General features: G+C 40.0%; 1 protein-coding gene across 1 annotated transcript in view; it reads right to left on the reverse strand.

Annotated features, from left to right (window-relative positions):
* FSHR (follicle stimulating hormone receptor) overlaps nt 1-14,545 on the reverse strand; it is a 75,335-nt gene that overhangs the window by 19,487 nt on the left and 41,303 nt on the right. The window contains 2 exon segments of the mRNA XM_056487031.1: nt 6,281-6,355; nt 6,746-6,820. Coding sequence (XP_056343006.1) covers nt 6,281-6,355; nt 6,746-6,820 — 150 coding nt within the window.

Genomic DNA, 14,545 nt, shown 5'->3' on the forward strand with positions numbered 1-14,545 from the left:
CACCACCCCAGAACTGCTGACTCTGAAGGAAACCCCTGTGCTCACAGCCAGGGAGATCAAGGTGTCCACAGAGATGGACCACACCTGGTTTAGACACATTTTGTTATCCAGAGCAGTAGCAAGGACAGGAAAAATGTGATGTTGCCATGCAGCAGGAGATGACTGGTGGCTGCTGATGGATGGAAGGAGGGCTGAGTGTTGGACTGGACTGGCCTCTGAATAATTGGGAGCTTTTTCCAGACACCAAAAAGTCTCATGTTTACCCAACCAAACAAAGAGAAAATCTGAATTCTTGAAAGTTTGCTTATATCTTTGTGTTTTTAATACGTGAGATGGTACAGAAAGTAACCTTTCACTGAGAATATTGGTTTCTTGGAACATAGGTTTTTTTAATCCTGGCACTTAGAACAATATTCATTTATTATTAGATATGACTTTTTCTTCTTCTTTTTTTTTTATTTTTTTTATTTTTTTTTTTAAACAGAATCATTCCTGAACAGCTGAATTGTGATCAAAGGACTGGTTGAGATTGGAAAAAGGTAACATTGTTCACATAATGTTTTTTTATGAACCTAGATTATTTCAGGAGACTTGCAGTCTTTCAGGTTTCATAATTTGAACTGAAGCTGAATGCCTCCATGTGACAACCAAATCCTACATTTGGGAACTCAGGGTGACACGTAAGTCCATAAAAAAGTCATTCACTTGCATAAGTACTGCTCTGAGCTCCCTGAGATGGTATCTGGCTATCCTCAGATGCTGAAAAGCCAACTTTGATCTGTCTCATCTTGTAACAGAAAGAAATACTTCACATGCACGAAAAAATTAAAGTAGTATTAGTGAATATTCAAGAAGCCAATTTGGGAAAGTTGCTGAAATATCAAGACTGTTTCGTCTCAGAATTCAGTGGTCTGACATTGCATTAACTTAAAAATAACAGCTGTCACATGTGGCAAAGAAAGCTCTACAAAAATGCCTTTGAAAAACTATTACATGTAGTTAAATAGGAAGCATGATTAATGAAGCAAGTGGATTACACAAGGCCCTTGTTACTTAAAATATTTCTGCACTTACACTTTGTAAAAGAACTTTGCTGGAAAAAGTTAGAAGCAATAGGAGTAGAACCTGAAACTCCCCCTTAAATTATTTTAAAACACACTCTCTAAATTACTGGAGATATACAGGGCTTTAGTGGAAAGCTGCCTTTAATTTTAAATGATTCATATGCTAAAAATCCAGGCAATCCTCTTTTACCAGCCCCTTTTAAACTAAAATGATGGCACACATTTCCTTTAGCAGGAACATGAAGGAGGAGACTGCTGCCAAGTAGTGCATGGTGACTACAGGACACAGGAGACATAAGAAGCTTTTCTTTCTACAGTCCTTTCCCAAGAAAATCTCAGTCCTCATGGAGCAGCAATGAAAGGTGACAGGACTCTAACATCAGCTATTCAAATACTACTCCCAGCATATCAAAATTCCACATTGGTTATCAGGGCTTTCGCCACACACATGAGAAAAAAACATTCCTGATGCCTTGAGTTAGTTCTGATCTTTCCAGCAATTCCAAAGTGTTCAGGGCTCAATTTTCACTGGTGTCAACTGAGCAGCATGAGTTGAAGAGGAAAGCATCTTTGACAAATCATTACATACTGAAGTAAATCTACAGGTGGTACAAGGCACTGATTGCACACAGGCACAGAATGGTGTTTAGGAGCAGGAGAGGATGTTCTTTTAATTAAGTGCAGAAAAAGAACTGAAAAAAATATTTAGCTAGTCTGCAGCTTAGATCTTCCCTATCTTTTTATTCCACCAGCCAATCTCCAGAGGCGTTTAAGTGGATAATCTTTTTAGAATGTAGATAATCCAATTTACTGAATATCTTTCCTGCAGGACAGCTTTGTCAATATATTTACCATACAATGTATACATCCTTAGCAGTCTCACTTTAAACAAGTGTCCTCTTTAATCTGTGTTATAACTGAGTTCCCCCTTGCCATACATAAACAGCTTGGTGGGAACCTTTTCTTCAGATGGCTGATGGCTGCATTCCAAGGTATTAATTGTCTTTCTGAAAAGGCTTACTGGAGTCAGCACTTAAAAAAAGAGAGCATCACAATCAGTGGAGAGAAAAAAAGAAAAAAAATCAGAAACTAATTCCTGGAAGATTCTGGCTGCTTATCTCCAGATTTAGCAACATGCCTGCTCTTCTTCGTGCCAAATTGTAGGAGCTATTCTGACAAATCTGGGAATGCAGTTTACCTCATCAATTTACTGTGGGTATTTGCTAAATTGCAAACTCAAGGTAGGCAGAGATAAACACAGCTTCACTCAGGGAGCATTATCTTTGTGTCCCTTAATCACACTGGTTACTTGATGGTGTGTGTGAGCCTGATTCCAGCAAGACATTTCTCTGCTTCATATATCCCAGGCTTCTTAAATCTGCAGCCCCCATTCCTGGGGGAATGTGTTCCTCACTTTCCTTAACTGTGAGGCTGCCATGCCAAAGGAAGGAGTGGACCATCACTTCTTTTAACCTAAAAGCCAACTTCAAGAAAAGGGACAGTAATTCTGTGGGGCTGCTGCACCTGCAGCAAATGCAGATTTGGGTTTAGGAAGCACTAGGCAGGTACAAGCAGCTGCAAGACTTTGGATGTGGGCTCTGCTCCTCCTGCAGGCAAAACCCATGGGTTTGGGACCTGCATTTCCCTTCCCCTCCAACAATTCAGCTGTATATCCTCAAAATTACTCTGAAAGGGGTGTTACATTCAAATATTTGTATTTTAAGCTGAGATTGCTTAATGCAGGACATTGACACCCCTCAAAAATGAACCAAAGGACATAGATTACATATGAGAACTAATGTGGGAAAGAAAATGAGTTTGAAAAGCCACCACTACATTATTAAAGAGACTATGCCACAGGTCTCCCTAATGAGAGCCAGATAAATAATCTTATAATGAAAAGGTCAGTAAGTTACCATTTTAAAGCAGTCTGTCTCTCTGGCACACACCCAAGAAGACCAATTAGTAATTCTCTTCAATGCTTCTGAGAGACTGGTGAGAAAGTTAAGGTTGCCTGTTTCTAGCAGATTTAGGCTATTCAGCACTGGGTTTTTCCAGCATTTTCCTCTCTTTGTCTTTTTGCCATACAGGTAATGATGATGGAGGAGACAAAGGGAGTGGGCTGAGGAAGAAATGTATCTGTCTCCAAGCTGACAGAGATAAAAGCATACTAATATTAAACAGCTGGTGGCCATAATGAGCCCATGAAACTGAGGAGGGGACTGAAAAGGCTAGCAAGAGCTCCTTGCCTGCCCAGAAACCTAAATAAACATAAATGACCTAGTGGCTGTACAACTGTTTGTAGAAACACAGAGAAAGCCTTGCAAACAATGTGTTGCAAAGGTCATTAAACTAATGGGCTGTAGTACCTGGGCTCAATTTTGAGCATTGAGAATGAATAATTTTATTTTTTTTTCTGTGTTTTCTAAGTGAAAACCACCAGTAAATATGATTATTTTTCTGAAAGATTTTCTGCATTGTGTTTTAAGAGTTCTGCTACAGCCACAGAACTGTGTAAGGATTCAGAGCATGTGTCTTGTACTCTGCCAGACTGTGCCCATAGCTGGGAGCTTCAGAAGAGCCACAATGATCCAGGGATGGACAGGTACCCAAATCCTTGTGCTTTGAGATGCTGGTTGCAGCTTGGTCTCTCTGTATCTCTTTACACAGTCAGAACCACCTAATCTGTTATGTGACAAGATATTGACAAAACCATGTGCTATTCCTTCCTAACTTACAGAAATTAATGTGAAAATTAGGCAGTGATGTGCACGTTTACAAGTTTCCAGGTTTTACAAGTTTCCTTTCATGGCCTTAAAATTTTTATCATTTCTGCAATAGCTGTTCCACACAGATGCTTTACCCTTCTATGAATTATTTTAAACTATAGTCCCACAGTTACAACCTTTTGCTTGTGTATTGTATAAATAACTCTGAACAACCACCACAAAACCCCCCCTAACTGAACTGAAATAAAGGCACAGAGGGGATGCAGCATAAATTCATTACACCAAAGGTGGATTTTATGAACATAAATTAGAGAAAAGCTTTGGCACAAGGATGAACGTGAATAAAACTAGAGGAAATCTTCTAGTCACCAAATCATTGAGTTTCTGGAAAAGCCTCTCCTGGAAAATGGAGGAAAGCAGGGAACAGTGAAGAGCATCAAGAATGTCAATAAATTAATGGGATATATGGAGTGGATCTGGGAAGAAACAGGATACAGCAGCTGGAGTATTCTCTAGATCTCCATGCTCACAGGAGGAAAAACCTTAAAAAAATTCAAAATGCAGTTTTGTCTGATATCAACTAGCAAGTAAAAGTAGCTGAAGAGGACAGGGGAATGGTCTGGTAGACAAGCAATCCCCTGCATTTTCAATCTGTTGCTTCTATAGGGCACAGGATTGTTGCTGCAGCTGAGTTTTTACATAGATGGAATCTCTGAATGTTTGAGTCAACATCCATGGGAGTGTGGAATGACAAGTGCTCAGAAAAGGCAACATCCACTAGTGCCTAGAGAAAAACTTTCACTATTTCAGGTATTTAAAGTGTGAATTTACCTTCACCTATGATTTCTGTGTCCCATATTTAAACAATCACTGAAATTAGTGAGTTCTGTATTGTGTCCACATTTCTTTTCCTATTTTGTGTGAGATAAATGTGCTCTCATTCTTTCTACCCATATGTACATCCAACAACTGTACTCCCCATGGCAGCTTGTTCTGGGGATTTTATACAGGATAAACAAATGCTGTGGTTTTGTTCTTAGGTGGCCAAAGTCACTGCTGAATGACTCAGGCTTGAAAGTGGAGGAACAGGCACATGATTTCTCCTCATGACAAGGCAGACTTAGAACTTTTATTTCCCTACTGTTAAGAGAAAATCTGTTTCAGTTATGCAAACACAAAAGTTAAAGTCTACCAAGGTGCCTGATGAATTAGATAAAGTGGGAATCAGTCAAAATACTGGGAAGAGCAAAAATCCTACTCCAAACCTAGCCATATATTCCAGTTCAATGAGGGTTTAAACTAAAATGGCTTCTGGAGTGCTAAATACACCTTATCTCCTAAAGTCCAATCTTAATTCTCAAATCTTAAGGTACAAATTCAAAGCAATACCCCTAGGCATTTTTGAGCCCAGAAGCTGTCAGATACTAGTGATTTTCAGAGACTTTAAACACTCCTTGGCTTACTGGGAGCTATGCTTATCAGACCACTGGCCTGATTTCACGAAATCTCTAACCAGACCATTAAATGCTTACCTTTATGCAGTGAAATGTAGAAACCATGACCAGGCTTCTTGCATGAGTAAGGAAAACAGAGCCTCTGGTATGAGTAAGGTTCCTTGTGTCAGTCAGGAAAATCAGATGGGGTTTATGTGCTCAGGTGGATGGACATAACAAAAGTTAAGTTGGTAGCTCTGGGTGAATGAACTGCTCACCAAAGGGCACCATCTGAGCTGTATAAACTGTGACCATTCAAACAAACTAGTTTTTAATGGTGTTCATTTGACTTCATTGGAGTTCTAAAGCAGAGGAAAGATTATTACTCATGTTAAAACCATGCACTAAAAGCTGTGCAAATGTATCTGAGTAACCAGCTTACTTCAGGGATGCATTCAGTTACCACTGAATTTTGATGGCAGCTCCACACAAGCAGGTGTGGCAACCACAGTGGTGCAAATGACATCCTTGATGAGGGTGGCTGAGGAAATAAAGCTGTACCATACATCAATATGTTTGGTTTTTGGAGATCTAATAATCTCACCTTTATGAAGACCATGGCTATAACACTACCTTGGTTAAAGAAAAAAATTTGAATTCTTAACACCATGTATGTGACATATAACAGAAAGCAGCACCTGCTATGGTGGCAGATGAGAGATTTTTTTTTCCCTAAGCTCCCAGGAGGAACTTCAACCTACATTTGTTTCTGTGGAAGTAAGAAAGGTCCAGCTCCTCTTCTCATCACTCATTTTCAACCTGTTGCTTAGAAAGGATTGAGGAACTTGTGTGTGGGTCTCCTCTGGGAAGTTTTTATCTTCAGCTTTTCTGAGGACTGTGCAGGCATGAAAATGTGTATTGATAATGTGCAACTGGCAATGAGGGGAGGGAATCATCCTGTCTCATCACCCAAAATGCTCAGCACACCCTGGACAGATACACAGGTGTGCAATTCAAAGTGACTCTAGGACTTGTAAAGAGCAAAAGATCTTACAAATATCTGAGGCTTGGAAGGTGTTGGAAGGCATCTTTATCCATGTACACGAGGTTGTTGGCTTTCTCAATCCTTCTGCAAAGACCAAATGAAACATCAGAGAAAAATATATCAATATATTGATCTTAAAATTGTTTTTGTCCCACGATGTGGTGGAACAATATGCTGAGCTTTTCCTTTTGACAGTACAATATCTGGATGATTTCAGGGAGCAGCCTACCATAGACAGGCAGACCCCACCACCTTTTGATCCTGGCAGTGATCTGAGGATAAATTTTCTCCTGAGCAGGTAAAGAAAGGGACAGCTAGATAAGAAGATGGAAAAGACAAAGGGAGATTTCAAATGCTCCTACAATGCTACAAATTCTTCAGTGCTTACCTGAACCAAACTGCAAAACCTTTGATACTTGCCTATAATGAATCTTTATAATTGTCTCCTTTGCATTTAGATTGCTCATTACTTACATTTCATGTAGTTTGGGAAGGTTGGAAAACACATTTGCTTCTATGACCTCCAAGGCATCGTTCTGTGAGATCTCTCTGAAAAATAATTTAGAAGTCAAGATATTTCAAGTCATGGTGAAGCAGAAAATGGAGTCACAAGAAATTTCTTCTCAGATTACTGATGAATTTTAAAAACAAGGAAACACTGGTGAGTACTTCTGTGGCAAGCAATACAACAGTCAGCAGCAGAGATCTGAGGCTGGAGTTTGTATCTGCAGCATCAGCCCTGCATGTCCTGCTGTGCATTAGAAGTCAGGGTCTATCCATCATGGGCTCCTGGGCTTCTGACATTACTAATTACTGACAGAAATTTAATAAAACCTCTTAACTCAGCCAAGAAAAGAGGGGGTGAAGGTGACTGGAAACAATGACAGCTAAAAAGCTCCCAAGAAATATGATGCAAATTCAGCAACAGGACACTGCTGTCTTGCCCCAGTGGGAAGCACAGAGATCAAAATTAAGCCACCAGCAGATGTGCCCTTGTTAACTGGAGACCACAGAAGTGAAGAAGTCTTCCACACCTTGGAGCAAACCCTATTTGGCATGGTCTGTGCACAGTTAATGCCCACTTACAGCCAGAGAACTGCAGAATGTAAATGGCCAGAATGCACCTCCTGCCAATCCAGAGCACATATTTCTGTGCTTCTGTGGGATGGCAAAGACAGGGCTCAGGCTCTGGTGTAATTCAGAGCTCAGGAATTCTCCTGGTGAATCCAGTGGGCATTACTGCAGCATCCCCTGTCCCAGTCACATCACTCATCCTGGCACTGACCAGGAAGGTCGAGGTAAAGACAGCCATGCCAAAAGATTCCTCACTGCCATTTTTTTTTCTGAAACGGTGCCAAAACGTTATTTTCTGAGGCTGAGGTCAGTTTTGGGAAGTAAAATTTGTAATACAGCTGTAATTCAGTGATAGTGTCATGGTCTATTGCTTTTTAATCATAATGTAACTCTGCACATCTTTGGAATGAAACCTTGGACAAATAGGTTGCAAACTGACACTTGTTCCTGGATATCTTGTTCTTTTGAAATTATGATAGTTGAAAATAGGTTCAAATAGGCCTGAGGTAAAACAAGACATTGTAATGTAAGGTGCACAGTCAAAAAATAATCACAAAAATTAACCAGCAAAATATAATGTATTCCACTCTCTTCTAAGTAACAGCTGAACCATACCTGACAGATTAGCTGCCCATTTAAGACAAACAAAAGCCTTGTAAAAGAAGATATGCTTTTCACCTGACCTTTTCAGTTTAAAAAAAAAAGCCTTAGTGGCTTAATATTTTTTAGTTTAATAAGAAGTTTTCCCTCAAGTTTCCTCAAGTTTTTTATGGAAGAAATCCAGCTCTGCTCCAGGAGCTCTAAACTGTCTGGAGAATAAGAAAATAAAAGTACATGAGAACTGACAATAGGTGCCTGGTGCATTAAGGACTGGGTTTGTTTAGCAGTGCTGAACCACCAGCTCACATGTGAGTGTGTTCCTCTTTATTACTTAATTTTCAGCAGCAACAAAATGTTTCAGCTGAGACAGGGATTCTTTCATGCCATGTGAAATACAGCCATTGCAAAGGATGCTTCAAAGACTTTTGATAATCTTCCTGTTTTCTGTAAGAATAATTACCAGGCATAAGTAAAAATATCCAAAAGAACAGAATAGAATAGAATAGAATAGAATAGAATAGAATAGAATAGAATAGAATAGAATAGAATAGAATAGAATAGAATAGAATAGAATAGAATAGAATAGAATAGAATAGAATAGAATAGAATAGAATCAAACACTGCCTATGAAGTATTTATATGACAGTATAAAATTCACTTGCCTAACTACAGTCTCAAAGATTTAACAACATGGGTGGTGTCTCACACTTTTAAGGTTTGGTTTGGTTTGGTTTTCCTCGTGTTCTTTTTGGTGGAAAAAAAGAAAATCTTCAGAAAAAGCAACACATTTAATACCAACAAATACATTTGGGCAGAAGATAGTTCATGCCATGAAGAGGTTCAGGGAAAAAATGTTGCAGATGTGCTGGCCTTACACAGGAAAAAAAGGGTTATTAAGAAACCATAGCACAGTCCTCACCCAGCAGATAGTGTTGCTGAGGGTAATAATTTTTTATGATCCAATCTGCTATCTAACTTTGGAACAACTTGGATGACACAGCTTTTTTCACAGATTGCTTAAAAATGAATGCTTCTGCATCAGAGGAGTGTTTTGGCTTCCCAGGAGTGTGGTAGGTTGTTGGCTTTGTTTTGATTCAAGAAATGGAAGACACAGATCTGATTAAGGTAGGGCACAAGCAGGCCATGGCACTCTGGAGGGCTTGGAGAATGCACGGTGAAGGAAAGGAATGAGGAGAGGAATCTCTGAACTGTTTTTGCAAGATTAGGTTTCTAAAATAGTAAGTTTTTTAGAGATTAAGTTTTAAACAGAATTAAATAACACCTGTGTGAGGGGCCTTTCAGAGATGTGGGGAACGACCTGGCTTTCATTCTAACATTCCCATTCACTAACAAAGGTGACAGTCTTTTTTTAATTTTATTTTTAACAGGTAATGAAAATACAGACATATATAAATATGTCCATGTACAATGACTTTCTTTTGTCTCCCAGCTGAAGAAAACCCCTTTTGCAGCTGTTGAGGTTATGAGCACCTCAAGATCAGTATAAAGAACAGAAGGGAAAATTGTCAGTGGCAAAAGGCAGCAACCCTTCTGGTGCTGGGCTGCATCCTCAGTGTTCAGGGCATTGCAGTGGTGAGGGAGAAGACCCTCTGTCCCTTGCAATGAGCTATATCCTCTGCTACACTCTCTCCAGGAACTGTGTTGGTCATGACCTTACTTATCATTGCTCTTTGCAGATGAATCCCAGTTTTGGGCTGCACATAAACCTGACAGGGATGTTGTTCAGGTGAGAAGGATAAATAAAATAAAACCATTCTGTTTAGGAGATAAGTCACACGCTGTGAACAATGGGCAGCACTAATCTGGGGTTTGGTTGCATAAGTTGTGTGGACTATTTATTCATACCTAGCAAAAACTGCACACCTGCTCCTGGAAATCCCAAACAACACTGTCTTGGATACAGGTATCCATGGCATTAAAAGTGCAAACCACTGCTGCTGACATCAAACAACCAACTCAGCAGACTCAGATCCTCTGTAGAGAAGAGCAAATAATACCTGAGGCAGCAGCTACAAAGAGAAAAAAAGGGATTTCTGTCTAGTGTTTGTGCAAGTGATTTGTCTTACAGTATAAATACACACAAACAGATGATTGCTCATAATGCAGATCTGATTATATGTCATCAGGAGAGGAGATGGGGCTGTTATTATGTTATTTGTTTGGAATTGATGACACCATTAGTGCTACTGGTAGCTGTGGCAGGAAACCCAGCTGGCAATCCCAGCACCACTTCTGAAACAGACAAGCCTTGGAATAGATGGTGTGCAAAACTGTCAGGGCCAATTTCTTAAAAAAACCCCAAACATCCAAACCACCCAGTGGTTGCAAAGTGCTTAGGCATCTGCCTGAGCTTAGTTTTCACTGCATGCAGAGTTGTACTGAAATCAACAGTGATCCTTGAAAGCATAAATTGTTTACTCAAATACAAAATGAAAGATAAAAAAGCATCCAGTAAATGCATTTTCCAAAGGCACAAAGTACAACTGTTTTTATTTTTCTGCAAAAACAATGTAAGACTCTAAGATGTGACATCACATGATTAAGGGATTTCCTCTAATTTGCCACTAAAGCAGCAAGCTGGAATAGATATTATCCATTCCCCAGCAGCTGAGTGCAGGGTATCATTTCCACATGTGGCAGTCAGAGCCCATGCTAGAAGAGAGAGAGGTGGAAATTAATTTAATCTGCCTGCAAAGCTGCCCTTAGGCAAAGCCAGGGGTACAATTTCATGACATCTGTGGCAGAGCCCAGTGTGATCCACAGGAAGGATTCCTCTTCAAACCAGCTGCACTCAGAGTGCAACCAGTAAAAATCAAGATACACTGAAATGGCCTTTTAAACAACTCTGTTAGCAAGGGACTTAGAGCTCATGGCAGTTTCTTTGTAGTCTACTAAAGGAAAAGTCTCTTAGACTAACCAGAGTCTTGCAGACAAAAACAAGACTGTATTAAACTCACAGACTAATGAACTTGGGGCCAGGTGGTCTCATAGTTCAAAATAATGAAAGAATAATAGACTGGAAATTTATGTCTTTTATGATAGGAATTCCTTTCAGGATCAGAGTGGAGCACACAGGGATAGGGTAAAGGGTAATTTCTTATCCTGCTTGGAAATATGGCTGTTTTTAAAAAGTGTGTATTTATATATATGTGCCTATATACAGATACAGAAGGTTACTAGAGAGTAAGTTGTGTAAAAGAACATACACAAGGCAGAAGAGCAGCTTGGACCAGCATAGCCCCTTGCACAATATCCCAGGGATATGGGATTTTGAGCATGAAAACCTTGTAATTCCAGCAGCAGGAATGACAGAGATAAACTGCTGCCCACCTGGTGGGCTTGGCTGTCTGATGGCCACAGTAGATGTGGGATTTAGGGATTTCTGCATTTCCTCTCCCCATGGTGGACTAGCAGAGGGGCTGTCTTGTCTGTCAAGGCTTCTCTGGTCCTTGATGGGTGTGTGCACCTGCTCACAGGTGTGGCACATGTTGTGCAGAAGGGATTTACCCCTTTCCAGGCACACAGCCCTACTCTGTGGCCCTGGTGGTGACTCCTGCAGCCTTCCTTAAATTCCCTTCCAGAGCAGGTACACCCACAGGCTGCTCTGTTCACCTTGTGTTTCCTGTGATAAATTATAATTGAGTCTTTACAGGCTATTATCCTTTGCCTTTGATGCAGTTTTTTTTTGTGGCACAGCTATCCATGAATGTTTTCCTTTCACTCTATATGTACCTGCAATCAGCAGTAACACTGGAGGTTTAAGGCACTGATTCCCAGAGAAGGTGGCCTCACTGTGCTCTCTGTACTGCTACAAATCAACAGCATTGTGTTCATTTAAGGGAAAAGAGAAGGGAAAAAAGACTAGCAACACTCATTTCCCCCCACTTTCTACAAATATAAATACTCTTTAGAGCAATTTTCCAGGTCAGTTTTACTCAGTGGTTTGACTGATGCCACAATTTCTGTCAAGCTTCAGAAGTAAATGTGGTGTTGCCCAGGCAATCCTGCCCAGCATTCACTGGGTGAGCCCCCATGGGATGTGTCTGAACTGAAATATTAAACACCTGGCTACCTCTGTCTCTTCTGCCTCTCTGTCATGGATGGAGTGGCTCTTATTTCTTCAGCCTGATCAGAAGCAAGCTGGTCTAAAATCTACTTTTGAAAACTTCCCTCTGAAGTGTCAGCAAAATGCTACTACATTGATTTAAGCAGGTTACAAAAGAAAAGCCATTTTTCTTAAAAATATTAGAGACTTCTGACCTTTAAAAAATAGATAGTTGACACTTTCTCCTGTCACTTTTCCTTGTGAACATGAAAAGCTTGTCTCCCTACTATGATTTATTGAACACCAGGGAGTTACAGGGTAATATCTCTTAGCAGATATTGATGTTTCAGAAATGAAATCAAGGACTGACTCTTCTCATCATCTCTTTACTTTGCTGAAGATACACACACGTGTTATACTGGCCTTCCTAAATAAGTGGAAAGTCCATTTAACCAACTACACACTAATAGCAACTCCACATTTAGAGCCAGATAGTGAATGTATCAGTGTTTGAGGGAAATTATCAAGAGGTGCCAATGCTGTGCCTTCCTGTCTTCTCCAAAGGGCATGAAACCATGTTCTCAAACAAATCCCTGCAGGCATAGGAAAAAAATGCAAATTTCTGCATGGCAGACAGAAGCAAAGGGGATTTTATTTCTCTTGGTGCTTTAGCACCATGCCAGCAATCCAGATGAAAGTCTGTGGAGAGTTTGGTTGCATCAAATTAATTGTCCATGTAATGGTTTTAAATTGGTCTCTCTAATCTGAAAAAGCACATGATTAGTCTGCAGAATTGGGACTGATAACAAGCAGATCCAACAGACAAAGCTACATCATTACATGAATTGATTTTATAATCAGTACAGTTTGTGGGGATAGATATCTGCTTATACTCCAACACTAAAGGAATGTATTATACTCCTTTTAGTTTTATTGCCAGCAATGCTGAAAATGCGTGAAACTTTGTAGGGTCCAACAAAAAAAAGGGTGTTTTGAGGAAATGGCAGCTTCCCACAGAAATCTGGCTGCACACAGGCAGCCCAGAGAGATGGGGCACAGAACTCAGTGCCCTCCAGCCCCTGGGGCAGACATATCTGCAGCCCACAGCTTCAAGTATTACTAAATTTTGTCACTGACTGTGAAAGCTTGCAGGGAAGACAGAAAAATGTGTGTAAAATAGAAACACCCACTCAGACAATGGCACTTTTTCCCCTCAGGCATGATGGGCTCCAGAGGATGCTGAGACCATGCTGGCTGAGTTCAGGTGGGGAAGGGACCTCATCTTTCAGAGATGCTGATATTCCTAAATTGGAACTCCTTCCATGGGAATGGGAAAGCAGCATTTATTGCCACTTATCTTTTATTACTCCTCTCTTGGCTTTAGCAGCCAGCTAAATAATTTATTAAGATGACCTGGGCAGATGAAGAAATTATATTTGAGACAATCATTCAGGAGAGCAGCAAATGAGGAAGTGCAGCAAATAATTTCTGGGAAAATCAATAGGCAGACTGTCTTGGACTAGGAGAACATGTGGCTTCCAGAACCCAAAGTCTAGTGACAGCCTTTCCAAAGAGATCATGCTGAAGCAGATGCTCCCAGATTCTTCAGCAGACAGTTTTGAAATGCTTTAAGGAAGCACACATTCACTGGAGTCCTCTGGAGGACAGTTCATTAGTAATTAAAATACATAACAGAAACAGGAATATCCAGAATAACAAGTGCCTCAGATAGGCACAATTAAACATTTTAGCTGAGAGAGGAAATTCTAAAAAAACCAAAAAAAATCATTCTTACTCCTCAATTTTTGCATTAAAAATCATCTCAGAACACTGAGTATCATTCACTAGAGCAAATCACATAGTACATACACCCACTTCAGTGAAAATAAATCTCTGTGACTTTTGACCCATCATAAGAAAAATATTAGCATTGCCTAATGTTAAGCCCAATTATGAATATAGACATCATCTAACAGCTGCCAGCACCATTTACTACATCTTTCAAATGTTCTCCTGAAAGGATATAGGTTTCTCTTATTCAGTGTTAAGAGTTCTCTCAGCAAAATATTCTTCTCCAGCATAGAGATTTCCTTGTCTCTTTACTATTTGCATTCATTCTTCCCTTCCACAAAAGCTACTTACTATTCTTATGTTTTGTGTCTCACTGAAGCCTTGACCCTACAAACTCTTATCCTTGAGCTCTGGCACCAGGCTCATCTAAGACAGTACTACATAAATGTTTGCATGATTACTTATAGCCTAACCAAGGAAAATTATATGGTTTTATGCTTCCAAAATGAAATCCAAACCTCTGCCTTGCAACAGACTGCCAGAGAAAGTACATGCACCACCAAGAAGCTGCTAAATCAAAAGCTTTATAACAAGTGTGCAACAAGACTTATTTATCTAATTATGACACCATCATGAGCAGAAAAAGTTACCCTTAACCCAAAATCTGCAGGTTCTGTGTTGGAGGATGCAGAGATGACATGCAGACATGGGAATTACACACAATCCCTAACCCTTCTGCCATT

The sequence above is a fragment of the Oenanthe melanoleuca genome, chromosome 3, assembly GCF_029582105.1.
Source record: "Oenanthe melanoleuca isolate GR-GAL-2019-014 chromosome 3, OMel1.0, whole genome shotgun sequence".
In the NCBI taxonomy this organism is placed as follows: domain Eukaryota; kingdom Metazoa; phylum Chordata; class Aves; order Passeriformes; family Muscicapidae; genus Oenanthe; species Oenanthe melanoleuca.